Genomic DNA, 14,497 nt, shown 5'->3' with positions numbered 1-14,497 from the left:
TGTGACACTGCGGGAACTTCCCAATCTGCTTTCGCTACGTAGCCTAAGCCGTGAGAAACAATAGAAATATTATATGTATACAATTAATTCAGAATAGAGCTGGAAGGAACCATGAAGGTCTTCCAGTCCAACCCACATATCAAATAAAGACCCTACACCATTTCAGAAAGATGGAGGGCAATAGAAGAAGGGGACGACAGAGAATGAGGTGGCTGGATGGAGTCACTGAAGCAGTAGGCGTGAGCTTCAATGGACTCCAGAAGATGGTAGAGGACAGGAAGGCCTGGAGGAGCGTTGTCCATGGGGTCGCGATGGGTCGGACACGACTTCGCAATTAACAACAACAACAACCATTTCACACAAGTAGCTGTCCGTTCTCTTCTTCAAAACCTCCAGTGATGAAGCACCCACAACTTCTGAAGTTGCACCGGTTAATTGTTCTCACTGTTAGGACGTTTTTCCTTAATTCCAGGTTGCTTCTCTTCTTGGTTAGTTTCCATCCATTGTTTCTTGTCTTACCTTCTGGTCCTTTGGAAAATAGGTTGACCCCCTCTTCTTCGTGGCAGCCCCTCAAATACTTGGATGCTGCTATCATGTCACCCCAAGTCTTTCTTTTCTCTAGACTAGCCATACCCAAATCCTGCAGCCATTCTTATACAAAGATATGTATATGTCCTAGGTTTAGCTTAATTTGCTTGGTCAAAAGTTGGGTGATGTGAATTGGGGAAGTCAATTCCCTTAAATGACCATGTGGTTCTCTTAACAACCGCAGGGATTTGCTTAACAAGCATGGCACAAAAGGTCATAAAACCAGGGGCGACTCCCTTTAACAACCGCCTTGCTTAGCAATGGAAATTCTGGTTCCGGCTTTTCAGTCAAGGACTAATCCGTTATTGTATTTATATTTTCAAGAGAATCCCCTTCAGGCTAGCCTAATATTAGTCATCTCTTCTTATCTGCAGATGCAGATGTCACCACCTGTCCAAAGGGGAACAGGGTTGAAGAGCAAAAGTCAAGGGCCAGGATGTTTCAAGTAGCTCGGAATATCCTGGTGACCGGCACCAACCGGGGAATTGGATTTGGACTGGTGAAAGAGCTGGTGAAAATAAACCCTCCTCAAGGCTATATTTTCGCAACTTGTAAGAACCCTACTGGACCTGAATCAAAGGTATGTACACGATTAACGGTAATTAAACATCTTTAAGATACGAGCTGGGGGGATGTACTGAGGTGGGTTTCCGTTGCAGGCATGAATCAATTGAGGTATCCGGGGCAAAAGATTAAGCCAGGATGTTTTGAATCACAGTCCACCAAATGATGCAAGGTGGCTTGGCATTCAGACCTCACACTAAGACATCCCAAACCAGAAAACTCAACCTGCTTTATGCACCTCATGCTGAACCACACCATGATTTTATTTGGGTTTCACATATCACACAATGTAAGAGCCGAGTCCAGGTACTCCTCGAATTAGGACCACAATTTCAGCCCCAAATTTCTGTTTGCTAAGTGAGACATTTGTTAAGTGAGTTTTGCTCCATTTTGCAACTTTCTTGCCACAGTTGTTAAATGAATAGCTGTGGTTGTTAAGATGGGTGCACAGTGGTTAAGTGGTTCCGGCTTCTAAATAAAACAGATAAAGGTGCAGATGTGGACTATTCTAGTCCACAAATCCTTCCAAGTTCCATTTCACAGAAATGTATCCCAGTTAATATGGTTGTGGGTGCTTTTTTAATATATTTTATCTATTCAACCTGTTCTTTTTCACATTTTCTTTCTCAATTGCAGGCTTTGCAGAATTTTGCTAGTCAGCATGACAACACTCACGTGCTTCAGTTAGGTATGGGATCTTTACTCTCTGGGTAATTATTGCAGTGAAAGCATTTTAACCCCATTTCTTATGGCATAATACTTCAGGGAAAAGACGGTAAGCTTCTTGACTCCGGCGATCGAAACAACATACTACCATATCTATCATCATCAATTCCATGAGCTTGTCAGTCGAGTGCACCACACTTACAACACACTTACAGACTTAATTCTCAGTTTGGGGATTTTTATGTTGGTTTTTATAGTCGAAATGTACAGTAGTGGTACAGTCCCACGACCGTTACAACCATTATGACCGTTGTTATTGTCCCACTGAAGTGGTACCTATTTATCTACTCGCATTTGCACACTTTTGAACTGCTAGGTGGGGAGATTCCATTTATCAGGCTGTTATCTAGGCTGCAGCTTTTCCCACTGTCTCTGAAGGTCTTTCCCACATACCCTTACACTTTGCCCGCACACATCAAACTAGGGACCAAGTTGATTTTATTGAGACCTGTCCTATTAGCTTTCTCCTGTCTGTGGTAGATACGACAGACCTTTCCAGCATAAAGCGGGCTGCGTCAGAAGTACAATCCCAGCTGAATGGACGAGGGCTCAATCTGCTCATCAACAATGCGGGCAGAAATTCCCAAGCCCTTTTTCTGGAACACGTCGATCAGGAAGATATGCTAAGGTCCTACAAGACCAATGCAGTGGGACCCCTCCTGGTTGTCAAAGTAAGTCTGGTTTAAGGTCCCGGGAGCTGTATAGGTAGTCCTCAACTTACACCCATTTATTTAATGACAGTTTGAAGTTACTGAAAACAGTGAAAACAAAGAAGTTGTAGCTGTTGCAGCATCCCCAGGGTCACGTGATCCAAATTCGGATGCTTGGAAACTGGTTCATATTTACAACGGTCGCAGCGTCCCAGGGTCATGTGATCGCCTTTTGCGACCTTCTGACAAGCAAAGTCAATGGGGAAGCCGGGTTCACTTCACAACCGTGTTACTAACTTAACGACTGCAGGGATTCGCAGTGGCCAGAAAGGTCGTAAAGCGGAGCAAAACTCCCTTAGCAACAGTCTCACTTAGCAACAGAAATTTTGGGGTCAGTGATGGCCGTAAATCGAGGAATACCTATATATGTGTAGAGTTAGGGGTAGCATTATGTGGCAGGAAGCAGTAGAGCAGGCCAAAGCTATAGTGGAGTCCGCTTGAGATGGAAGGCCTGGTTAGTGTTAAAGGTGCCAGTGAGGTCAACCGTGAGCCAACGGGATCAGAGGTGGCACCAAGAGAAAACCATGACTTGGGAAACAAGAAAAGCCAGTGAGAATAAAAGAAAAGATCTGAATGAGACCCAGGAAGGAGAGAAATGTGACATTCCGGCCTACTGTTTCATATGTATTTTAGGAATTCCTGCCTCTTCTGAAGAAGGCTGCCACGGAGACCACGAAAGGAAACGTGGGAGGCAACAAGGCAGTTGTCGTCAACATATCTTCTATAATTAGCTCCATTGGGGAGGGTTTTAAGACCGCAACAAAAATTCCTCCGGGGTACCAATATCGTGTCAGCAAGGTAATTCAGAGATTCTGTTATTTTGAACCTAGCCAACGAGATAGTCCAAGTCATTTCTAGCCGTCCTGCCTGCCAATCTCCGGCTCCAGGAGCCTCTGATCAGTATGAAGCCTTTGTAAAGTGAAACTGGACCTGGGGCCAAGGTTCAGAGACGTGTGAGCATTAGGGAAAGGACTTGTTAAAGTGATGATGAAAACTCAGGTCCTCGTGTGAAGCTTCACTTAAACGGATTTATTGAGGGTGGAGATTCGTTCTCCGAGCTTCTGGATTGGTTTCCAAATGTTTCATTCCCACGCTAGAGAACATCTTCAACAGAGTTTAGGCATTGGTGTTCTTCTTCTTCTAAGGGCTTTGTGAGGTCAGTAGATCTCATGATGGGGAGGTCACATCAGGTGAGGGTCATATCAGGTGAAGGTCTTCTGATGGGTCAGGTGTGGGTCATCTTGGGTCGTCAGACCCATCACCTGACCTGACCTGACTCTCACCTGACATGATGTCCCCATCACGAGATCTACTGAAGATCTTGCAGAAGAATACCGACTCTGACATCCCCTGAACTCCACTGAAGATGTTACCTAGACTGGTAACAAAATGTTCATAAACCAATCCACAAGCTCACAGAATGAACCTCCACCATCATCCTATACCCCAATTACAAATATTCACCACTATTACAAATATTCACCACTATTGAAAACTTGATTTATTGCTAAATGCCTATGGACAGGAATCTTCTCAACTAAGGATCAGCACCTACTTGCATCCACGGCACTTCAGGAGGGTTGGAGTTAGTTTACTTCTGGCTTTGTAGGGACTCCAGGCTGATCCCTCTTTTCATCCCAACCCCCAGGTTCTGCCATTCATTCTCTCACGCTTTGTTTTATAGACAGCGCTGAACATGGTCAATGCCTGCCTTGCAGAGGAACTGAAAACAGATGGAATTGCATGTGTTCTGCTCCATCCTGGATGGGTGAAAACTGACATGGGATCAGAACAGGTACTGTAAGATGGGGGAGGGAGGGAATAATGAATATTCTCAAAAATTTAGAAATGTACTTGGGAGCCAGTTTGGTATAGTCACCCAGCCAGCTTTCATGACTAAACTGGGAGCAGAACTCACCGTCTCCTGATGATAGGCCCAAGGTCACCCAACTGGCTTTTGTGCCTAAGGCGGGACTTGAACTCACAGTCTCCCACTTTCCACCCTGGTGCCTTAACCACTAGAGAACAAACTGGCTTTATAAATGAATATTTATAAAGCAAAAATATATTTTGGGTCCATCTGTTTTGTTGATGGGTTATGTGTGTCAGGCTAAGTCCAAGAACGAGGTGGAACAGTGCAGCCATAATTCAGTTCTTTGTTTCCTTACACCCAAGAGACTGTCTCCTGCCAGGCTAAACCTTTAGTACTCTCACCTTAACGGATCTACCTGGGAGATTCTAGGGAGTGGCTATCCTAGCTCTCTTCCTCTGTCTCTTCTCCATCTCTGGGCTGTGCTGCCTGTTGTCTTACCCCACTCCTGGGATGTGCTCGCTCTTCCCTGGGAAACTGCCACCTCACCGTAGTCTTCACACCAGCTGCCCCTCCGTGGGTGTCGTCTCTCACAATGTGTGTGTATGCCCAAACTGCAAATTGAAGACTTTTCTTTGGAGCCAGCCTATTCAGAGTTCAGAACAGGGCCATAATTTAACAACAACAACAACCACATACCCTATCGCTTCTTAAGTTCTTGGTTAGAACTTGAACTGTTAAGTTTTTACCAGTCCCAGGCTGTGAATCGAACTGTAGATTAACCATAATGATATAATAAACCAGTTTGCAGAACCATAATTCAGCTTCTCCTTTCCCCCGCAGGCTCCTATGACAGTGGAGACCAGTACTAAGGGTTTGGTGAAGGTCATTTCTGGTTTAGATTCGTCGTCATCTGGCACTTTTCTGGATTGGGAGGGGAAAAAAATAATCTGGTGAACAGATTATTCAGCTTCACCCCGGGGGGAAAGCATCAGACCTTTGTGAACTGAAAGGAGAAACCTTCCCTGTGGTTTCTTCTGCAGGAGGAACCTGTCCCTAAACACAGTAGGACTGCCTCGCTGTTGTTTATTATCAATAAACGCACCACGGTCACGGAAAATCTTGCCATCCCCTTTCATTACAAGTGCCACATGTGGGAAGGTTCTCTCCAGAGGAGTGGATGCTGTGGCTATTTATTTGTGCTATTCATTTGTGTGAATCCAGATCTAAGGGGGGGAGGTTCAGAAGCATCGCAAAGGATGTGAATGTAAGGTTTTCCACTTAGCCTCACAACTGCCCCAGCGTTACTCAGGAATTTAAAAGAGCCAAAGAAAGTCCTGAGCCGAGGTTTCAACAAAGATTACAACTTTATTTTGATCAAAACAGAGAGGGGCTGCCTGATTCCTCTTCGTGGCTGGTAGAGGAATGAAGGCAACACCCAGAAAAGATGTCTTCCACCTTTTATACCTTTCCAGAACAAAAAGATCAGGTCTTGGTACCAGGCATAAGATGGCACACAAAAAAAAATAATTCTTAGATGATGACTCATACACAGCAACCCAGGCTCCATCCGTAACTCCTTTTCCCCCTCCCCATACTGTGCTCTTTTCATATAAACAATCACCTGTACCTAAAGCAGTGGTTCTCAACCTTTTTAATGCCGTGACCCCAACTGGTCGTAAGTCGAGGACTAAACCGGTCGTAAGTCGAGGACTAAACCGGTCGTAAGTCGAGGACTAAACCGGTCGTAAGTCGAGGACTACCCAGCCGGTTGTAAGTCGAGGACTTTCCCTGCCCGGGAGCGCCGCACATGCATGGTTCCGCCCCCTGCGCCGGCCGAGGCGTATCTGGCAAGCGGCAGAGACAGAGCAGGCCGACCACCAGCTGGCCCAGCCCAAGGGAGGCAAGGCACCTGCCGGAAAAGGGGAAAAAATGGCGGACAAAAAAAATGGCGGACAGCCTTGCTTGGCGACCCCCATGAAATGGTCGATCGACCCCAAATGGTGTCCCGACCCACAGGTTGAGAACCACTGACCTAAAGCATGAAGCCCTTACTTTTCCAGTCTATATAAATAAAAATGTAAATGTTCGTTTGTTCAAAATCTTAAATCTCTGAAAGTTCTTCACCGATTGCTTTGAAATTTTGACACCACGTTGCCTTCGAATATGTGTGTGTTTTTATACACCTACTATTATTCTAGATGTCACACCTGTGACAGGTAAAAACATGCTTTTTTTGAAAAACAGCGCCATCTGTTGGACGTAAAAGCAACACACGCTAGCATTGCGAAATTAAACATATTACAAACGTGCGCTTTCTCTTTTTCTTTCTTTTCCATTTAACCAGGCTGAGCCACAGCAACGCGTGGCCGGGTACAGCTAGTATATATATAAAGCATCTGATCAAGCAATTAACTACAAAATAATGATTACAAAATAACAAAACAATGATTACATGATAACACTATAAGTATCAATATAAAATGGTTGCTGTATATAAAATAAAGGCTAATGTCAAACTTTAACATACTAAAATCATAAGCACAATAAAAAATCCCTTCATGCAAATTGGGTGGGTAGCAGACCGGAGGAGTATCACATCTCTTCTGATCCTTGGAGATGCTTTTCCCAACCCTACGAACTTTGACAAGTGTCAGGAGTTGGCCCCAAACACTGTTTCCCCTAACAATTCTTCCCGCTGTGCTCTTGAGACTCCCATCCAAGGCTCTGTCACCGAAACAATGCCTTAAGATCTGCTCTTCTCAGGCAAAGATTTGCGTGCCATAGCCTCAAGCAAATGAAGAGATTGTGTCAGAAGGAGACACACCTCTTTCCTGAGTCCTAACATTATATTTACCAACCCTCCTCAAGGCCATATTTTCGCAACTTGTAAGAACCCTACTGGATCTGAATCAAAGGTATGTAGACGATCAACCGTAATTAAACATCTTTAAGATACGAGCTGGGGGAATGTACTGAGGTGGGCTTCCGTTGCAGGCATGAATCAATTGAGGTATTTGGGACAAAAGATTAAGCCAGGATGGTGTTTTTTTTCCCCAAACAATTTTTTATTAATTTTCAAAAAAAACCAAAACCAAATATACAAATACAGGCATACATTAATATCAATAACAACTCATCTGCTTCTCAAAAATTTAGCATCAGTACACCTGATTATTTTATATCTATTTCTACCCACCCACCCACTCCCAATCCCCCCCCCGGACTTCCCAGAATTGATTACAGGGTTACAAACACCTCATCCCAAGTCAAAATATAAGTACCCAAATTTAAAACAAACAAGTATAAACATCCTTTAACTCTAAACATTAAAAAACAATCAAATAAAACACTAAGCATATAACTAATAATAATCTATCCATCTTCCCCAAGTCACACTTAAAATTAATCTTGCAAATATGCGGAAATCTTTACCATTTCTTCAAGACCTAAACATAATAATATCCTTAATTATAATAAACATTATAAAATTTACTCATAAACTAAAAAATATTTATCACTTTCTAACTTTCTCTGAATATAATCTACCCATCTTTTCTAAAATTTAAACAACAATAATCTTACCACTATTATAACATCAGCATCACATTCGTCTCTTTAAAATTCAAATCCCATAATAAAGTACGAATTATATCCCATATATCCAATCAATTATTTTACAGTCTTTAACTAATTTTATGAATTCTCGTTATATAAACTCTATTCAAAATACAGCTCCTTATAACTACTTTAATCAAATCAATCCTTTAACATAATATAAATTCATTGCAAACTTTTTCAAATAATGAAATATTCTCTTTCTTTTATACAACAAATTAACCATCAATATTTAAAATCAAAAGTTTTAAAAATATAAAACTTCTAAAACAAACAAATGTATTATAAATTAAATCCTTTTTGCTGCATACACATTATAACAAAATCTTCTGAAAAGTAAATAACAACATCTCTAGGTAGATTTCTCTGATGTACGACCCCTAAATTAAATCTATAAATTTTTCTCTCTCTTCCCTGGGAAAGTGCCACCTCACCGTAGTCTTCACACCAGCTGCCCCTCTGTGGGTGTCGTCTCTCACAATGTGTGTGTATGCCCAAACTGCAAATTGAAGATTTGCCTTTGGAGTCAGCCCATTCAGAGTTCAGAACAGGGCCATAACAACAACAACAACAACAACAATAACAACAACAGTAGTAGTAGTAGTAGTAGTAGTAGTAGTAGTAGTAGTAGTAGTAGTATAACAACAATAATACTGTAACATCATCCAACATCCACGTCTGCCTATCCCAGGTCTTTGGAAAGGAGTCAATAGGTGGACAAAAAGGCCAAGCCCAAAATAACAAAATGTCACGATCTGCAAATTGAAGTTGAATGACTGTGGAGGAAGAAACCATGGTTGTACCAATAGTAATAGGAGCCCTTGGAGCAATAACCAAAAGACTGCCTACACACATGGACATTTTGAACTTGTTAGACCTGAATATCTTGACTTTGCAAAACAACAACAACAACAACAACACCTTATTCGGAACTGCCTATATACACAAGCACTACCTTAACAGCCCTTAGGTCGTCAGTTAGGACTTGAACTGTTAAGTTTTACTATCCAGACTGTGAATCGAATTAAAGGTTAACAATAACAACAATATAAACTAATTTGAAAAACTATAATCCAGCTTCTCTTTTCTATGCAGGCTCCTATGACAGTGGAGACCAGTAGTAAGGGTTTGGTAAAGGTCATTGCTGGTTTAGATTCGTCATCATCTGGCACTTTTCTGGATTGGGAGGGGAAAAAAATAGTCTGGTGAACAGATTATTGAGCTTCACCCCGGGGGGGGGAAAGCATCAGACCTTTGTGAACTGAAAGGAGAACTCTTCCCCGTGGTTTCTTCTGCAGGAGGAACCTGTCCCTAAACACAGTAGGACTGCCTCGCTGTTGTTTATTATCAATAAACGCACCACGGTCACGGAAAATCTTGCCATCACCTTTCATTACAAGTACAAGACCTGTTTTCCCTAACAATTCTTCCTGCTGTGCTCTTGAGGCTCCCATCCAAGGCTCTGTCACCGAAACAATGCCTTAAGATCTGTTCTTCCCAGGCAAAGATTTGCATGCCATAGCCTCAAGCAAATGAAGAGATTGTGTCAAGAGGAGACACACCTCTTTCCTGAGTCCTAACATTATATTTACTAAACCACTGAACAAAGTCCAGGCAGTACAAAAAAGTAAGAGTTCAGTGAAAGGATGGCTCCGTTAGCTCGTAGCATATTAGTGACTGGTTCCAATCGGGGAATCGGACTGGAACTGATCCAACAGCTGGTGAAGATGGCTGAGCCTCCAGAACTTATCTTTGCAACTTGCCGGACCCCAGCCGGGCCTGGCGGAAAGGTTTGTAGAAAGTTATCATGATTGAAGAGCAGGGAGAAGACTGCCCCGTTGCTGTCTAAGCAGCTTTGCTTTAAGTTCTTGAGGAAGGTGACACAGGTGGCTACTCTGCCTCCTGTAGTTACCTTAATATTGCTGCAGGAGTAAAGCTACAGAAGATAGCAGAACCTACAGAGATACTTCTCACTCCAAAGAAGTAAGACATAGAGCTCTTCTTTAAAAATATTTTTAGAAGCCCAGAAGAGAAACAAGGCATTCACCTAGGCTCTAAACAGTAATATTTGCATGAACCTCCTTGCGGAGAGAATTCTACAGGTAAGCCAGCCTGCAAAGGAAGCTCTATCCTGCTGGCAATTACTGCGGAACAGATGCCATCATCTGCCAGAGGAGATTGAAATAGCAAAACAGTGAACTAAAGTACAGCTCTAAAACGGGATGGATAATGTTTTGATGACTCAGAAGTGGGATGAGGGTGAGGTGTCAAGAGTCACACAAGGCAAGGCAATGATGTACAGAAAATGAGATCAGATCCAGAACCTGGGCAGAGTTAACAATTTGTTCACTGGATATTGCAGCAATGCTTTTGGTGTGTTCACTGTCTTGTTTATGTTTATGTTTATTTAAATTTGTATACCGCCCTATCTCCCTTACGGGACTCAGGGCGGTGAACAGGCGATAATAAAAATCACAATAAATATCTATTCTAAAATCAGATTAAATAAATAAAGGCCTGCTCTAAAATACCCCATATAAAACCTGTACTAAAACATAATTAAGACTACGCCAGGCCGGCCGCACGGAATAGATGGGTTTTCAGGGCTCGGCGAAAAAGGCGCAGGTCCGCAGTTGTACGTAGGTTGGGGGGTAGGTCATTCCAGAGGGCAGGAGCTGCCACAGAGAAGGGTCTCCCCCTGGGGGTCGCCAGTCGGCATTGACTGTCCGACGGCATCCTAAGGAGGCCCTCTCTGTGGGAGCGGTCTTGAGATGATGGGAGGCAGTGAGAAAATGCAACCCTGGGCCCTCTGGCGTCACAAAAACAGCGAATCACACACAGCTGCCAGCCACAGAAGGGCGACATGAACCAGAAAGCAAATTTAGAAGCTTTGCCACTCTTAAAAGCCTGCCTGTCTCGACATGTTTTAAAATCCCATCAGTGCACATTCACTGACATGAGATATAGAACAGGAACAGAAAGAGAAAACCTAGATAAAACCTTTTTATTTATTTATTTTCACAACAAGCAGGCATCCAGCACGAACTGTTTTCAGAAATAGAGTCCTGGTTTTGAACTTTTGAATTTTTTGAAACTTTTTGCTGAACCAAGAAAAAAAAAATGAACTGGTGATTTATGGATTTCAGGGCTAAAAAGGACTCAGGGATAGGAAAGAAAAGTTTTCCATTGTTCCTTGGATCGTCTTCTCTTCTCTTGTCTTATTCTCTTTAATTCCAGATCTTGGATGAACTTGCCAGCAAGCATTCCAACATTCACATCATTCAGCTAGGTATGAGAGCGTTCCATTTTTCCCCTATTCTAATTTGGCCTCCCTCTTTTTAAAAACCCACTGGGAAATCTGCATGGACTATGGACAGTTTGACAGTGCCCTATGTGCGTTTTAGCTTTAAAATGTTTGTATCCCAGTAGAGGTAATCCTTGCCTTACTATCACACTTGAGCCCAAAATTTTTTTTGCTAAGCAAGACAGACGTTCAGTGAGTTTTGCCCCATTTTATGACCTTTCTTAACACTGTTGTTAAGTGAATCACTGCAGTTGTTAAGTTAGTAACATGGCCGTTAAGCGAATCTGACTCTTCCATTAACTTTGCTTCTCAGGGCACTGCAACCGTCCTAAATATGAGTCAGTTGCCAAGGGTCTGAATTTTAACCACGTGACCCTGGGGATGCTGCAGTGGTCTTAAGTGTGAAAAATGGGGACAAGTCACTTTTTTTTCAGTGCTGCTGTAACTTTGAATGGTCACTAAACAAATCATTGTAAATCGAGGACTGCCTGTATATGCTGTCATGTAGGCACAAGCTAGGGCTACCTGAAATTTGGTTCCTTCCAAATTGCCAACCCACAATCCTGTAGGTATCACACCAGCTTTTGGCTTCTCTGATAAGGATCCCATTTCTCTCGTATTTTCATGGAAGAGGTGGAGGATCAGTCCAGTGTGAAGGCAGCTGCTTCAGTGGTTGAGTCGCTTCTCCATGGTAAAGGTCTGAACCTGCTGATCAATAATGCCGGTGTGAACTCCTATGCCACTCTGGAAACTGTGGAGCAGCAGGAGATGCTGTCTGCTTTTAACACTAATGTGGTGGGGCCCATACTTGTGGTTAAGGTAAGAGAATCATTGTCTCCTGTCTGGGAAGGAAACAAGAGTATGAAGACTTTGGTCCCGTATATTATGAAATAGGGTAGATTAAACCAACACTGGAGAACTTATGAACTTCTTAAGAGGTGTTGGATCACAGCTCCCAATATTTATTACCACTGACAGGTGTTTGGAGTTGTTTAGCAATGCCTGATGAACTACTGATTCCCATCCTGTCATAAATCTTATCCTATCATTTCCTATCGCATTATCATATTCTATCATGAATCTTATGATTTATGATCTGTGACTATCACTTTGTTGTTTGAATGTACACTGAGAGCTTATGCGCAGGGGAAAATTCCTTGTTGTCCAGTCACACTTGGCCAATAAACAATTCTCTTCTCTTCTCTTCTCTTCTCTTCTCTTCTCTTCTCTTCTCTTCTCTTCTCTTCTCTTCTCTTCTCTTCTGTAAGGTGCTATGTAGAATGCAGAAACTTCAGAGTTAAAACTGACATGGGATCAGTGATCCCAGAAATGTAAAGATTGCTGGGATTTTCAATTGAATGTGTGATTAAGGAGATGGGAAAGAAACTAATAAGAAAGAATGGGGCCGCTGAGACCAAAGAAAGTCAGAAGCCAAGGTAGCCTTAACCAACAAAAGCAATGGTGATGTCTTAGAGATAAATCAATGATGTTGATACTAGCCATTCAGTTCCTGGGCCATCATGCTCTTATTTCACAACTTAATGTATCTTGTTTCCTTCAGGAATTTCTGCCCCTGTTGAAGAAAGCAGCTGGAGAGGCAGCCATAAAGGAGATGAGCTGTCAGAGGGCAGCCATCATCAATATAACCTCCAAGTTGGCCTCCATTGAACGGGGCTTTGAAGTCATGAAAGGACCAATGTATCCTTATCGTGCCAGCAAGGTAGGTTTTCCTTAGAGGTCAGGTCATTCCTTTCCTTCAGAAGAATTAGCTGGTGGGACAGCAGAACATACTTATGTGTCCAGTCAATCAGATCTTGGCTCCTATTGGGAACATTTCGTTCGTTCGTTCGTTCATTCATTCATTCATTCATTCATTCATTCATTCATTCATTCAACTTATATCCTGCCCATCTTCCCTGGATCTGGGTGGGAGTTTGTCAGATGGTGCCCATTCACTTTATAATCAGTGACCACCCTTTTTAAAAATGTGTTGCAAATGTGACACATATAAAAAGGGGCAGACCTCTGTTTGTGTAGACATCATGCTGACATTTTGGATTCTGCTGCAGGTTACCCTAGTCCCGTGTTGCTTAAATCTTTGCCTCTCTGTCCTTTAAATCTTCCACATCTGGACTCTTTAATTCTTTAATCCTTTCCCCTTTTAAGCACCTCTAGTTCTTCGAGATTACAATTCACATCAACCCTGTCCAATGCATCCAGAGGTTAGGGAGTCACAGTCCAGAATATTTGAAAGGGATAAAACCCGTTTTTCTTGTCTGGTCAATGCTTTTGACAGCAATGGTTCTGTGATTGGGTCCGGGCATCAGAGCAGAAAGGTTTCAAAAGAAAGAAAAGGGTGAGAAGCTGATCTTAAGATTTTCTTTGCAGGCTGCTTTGAACATGGTGACGGTCTGCTTTGCGTTGGAACTAAAGGAAGACGGGATCTTGTGTACCCTGATCCATCCTGGTTGGGTGAAAACAGACATGGGAACAGAGCAGGTACCCCTAAAGGATGTAAGAAAGAGAGCCGGGGTTTACTACAGAGACAGCCTTGGTCCCTTGTTGGAGCTGAGATGGGGTGGTGTATCCATCTCATTGCCCCTTGATCTTCAACAGCTTTTCACACCATTGACCATCATATCCTTTTGAACCAGCTTCAGGGGCTTGGAGGTGGTGGCGGCACCGTTTTGCGATGGTTCTTTTTGTGTGACTGGTGACATCTACATGTTAGGTGACGTCATCTATCATGTTAGATGAGGTCATCTATCAGTTTGGAGTCAGGTACCATCAGTATACATCTCAACCCTGGGCCAGCCGAGTCAGGCTGGAGAATTCTGGCAGTTGAAGTCCCCACATTTTAAAGCTGCCCAGGTTGAAAAACACAACGCTATGCTATACAGCGGCTGTAGCAGCCCTCCGTTTGTTGCTGTTGTTTTAGCCAGAGAAGGAGAATGAATGGGTGAATGAATGGGTACAGGATTCAAGCTTTCTTCCACGAGGGTAGTAACCCTGCCTCTCTTTCTCTCCCAGGCCCCTGTGACTGTGCAGAACAGTGTGCGAGGCATCCTCAATGTGCTTGCCAATCTATCATCGGCCTCCAACGGGGCCTTTCTTGACTGGGAAGGCAAAAGGCTCCCTTGGTGAGATGTGCATGTCCTTTCCTCCAAGAAAAAGGAA

The 14,497-nt window shown here is 43.0% G+C and overlaps 2 protein-coding genes across 2 annotated transcripts; both read left to right on the top strand.

The window, feature by feature from the left end:
* Positions 1-1,024: 1,024 nt before the first annotated feature.
* LOC107292564 (C-factor-like) lies at positions 1,025-5,355 on the top strand. The gene is made up of 6 exons (XM_015821668.1): positions 1,025-1,168; positions 1,789-1,840; positions 2,359-2,549; positions 3,222-3,386; positions 4,273-4,383; positions 5,242-5,355. Exons 1-6 carry the CDS (start codon positions 1,025-1,027, stop codon positions 5,353-5,355), a joined length of 777 nt encoding a protein of 258 aa, XP_015677154.1.
* Positions 5,356-9,639: 4,284 nt separating this feature from the next.
* Positions 9,640-14,497, top strand: LOC107292572 (C-factor). Its single transcript, XM_015821676.1, has 6 exons — positions 9,640-9,806; positions 11,254-11,305; positions 11,952-12,139; positions 12,882-13,040; positions 13,709-13,819; positions 14,351-14,497. The coding sequence occupies exons 1-6, from the start codon at positions 9,663-9,665 to the stop codon at positions 14,462-14,464; spliced, it is 768 nt and encodes a 255-aa protein (XP_015677162.1). The 5' UTR covers positions 9,640-9,662; the 3' UTR covers positions 14,465-14,497.

Source organism: Protobothrops mucrosquamatus, unplaced genomic scaffold (assembly GCF_001527695.2).
Source record: "Protobothrops mucrosquamatus isolate PMUCROS unplaced genomic scaffold, P.Mucros_1.0 scaffold1379, whole genome shotgun sequence".
Taxonomy (NCBI): domain Eukaryota; kingdom Metazoa; phylum Chordata; class Lepidosauria; order Squamata; family Viperidae; genus Protobothrops; species Protobothrops mucrosquamatus.
Note: the sequence above shows the minus strand (reverse complement) of the source record. Positions and strands in the feature narration are given on the sequence as shown.

Excerpts from the sequence above, each read along its gene's own strand:
- LOC107292572 (XM_015821676.1), top strand. The coding sequence starts at position 9,663 with ATGGCTCCGTTAGCTCGTAGCATATTAGTGACTGGTTCCAATCGGGGA. Across the intron at positions 9,807-11,253 it reads CAGCCGGGCCTGGCGGAAAG|ATCTTGGATGAACTTGCCAG; the intron begins GTTTGTAGAAAG and ends CTTTAATTCCAG. Across the intron at positions 12,140-12,881 it reads GGCCCATACTTGTGGTTAAG|GAATTTCTGCCCCTGTTGAA; the intron begins GTAAGAGAATCA and ends TGTTTCCTTCAG.
- LOC107292564 (XM_015821668.1), top strand. The coding sequence starts at position 1,025 with ATGTTTCAAGTAGCTCGGAATATCCTGGTGACCGGCACCAACCGGGGA. Across the intron at positions 1,169-1,788 it reads CTACTGGACCTGAATCAAAG|GCTTTGCAGAATTTTGCTAG; the intron begins GTATGTACACGA and ends TCTCAATTGCAG. Across the intron at positions 1,841-2,358 it reads CACTCACGTGCTTCAGTTAG|ATACGACAGACCTTTCCAGC; the intron begins GTATGGGATCTT and ends TGTCTGTGGTAG.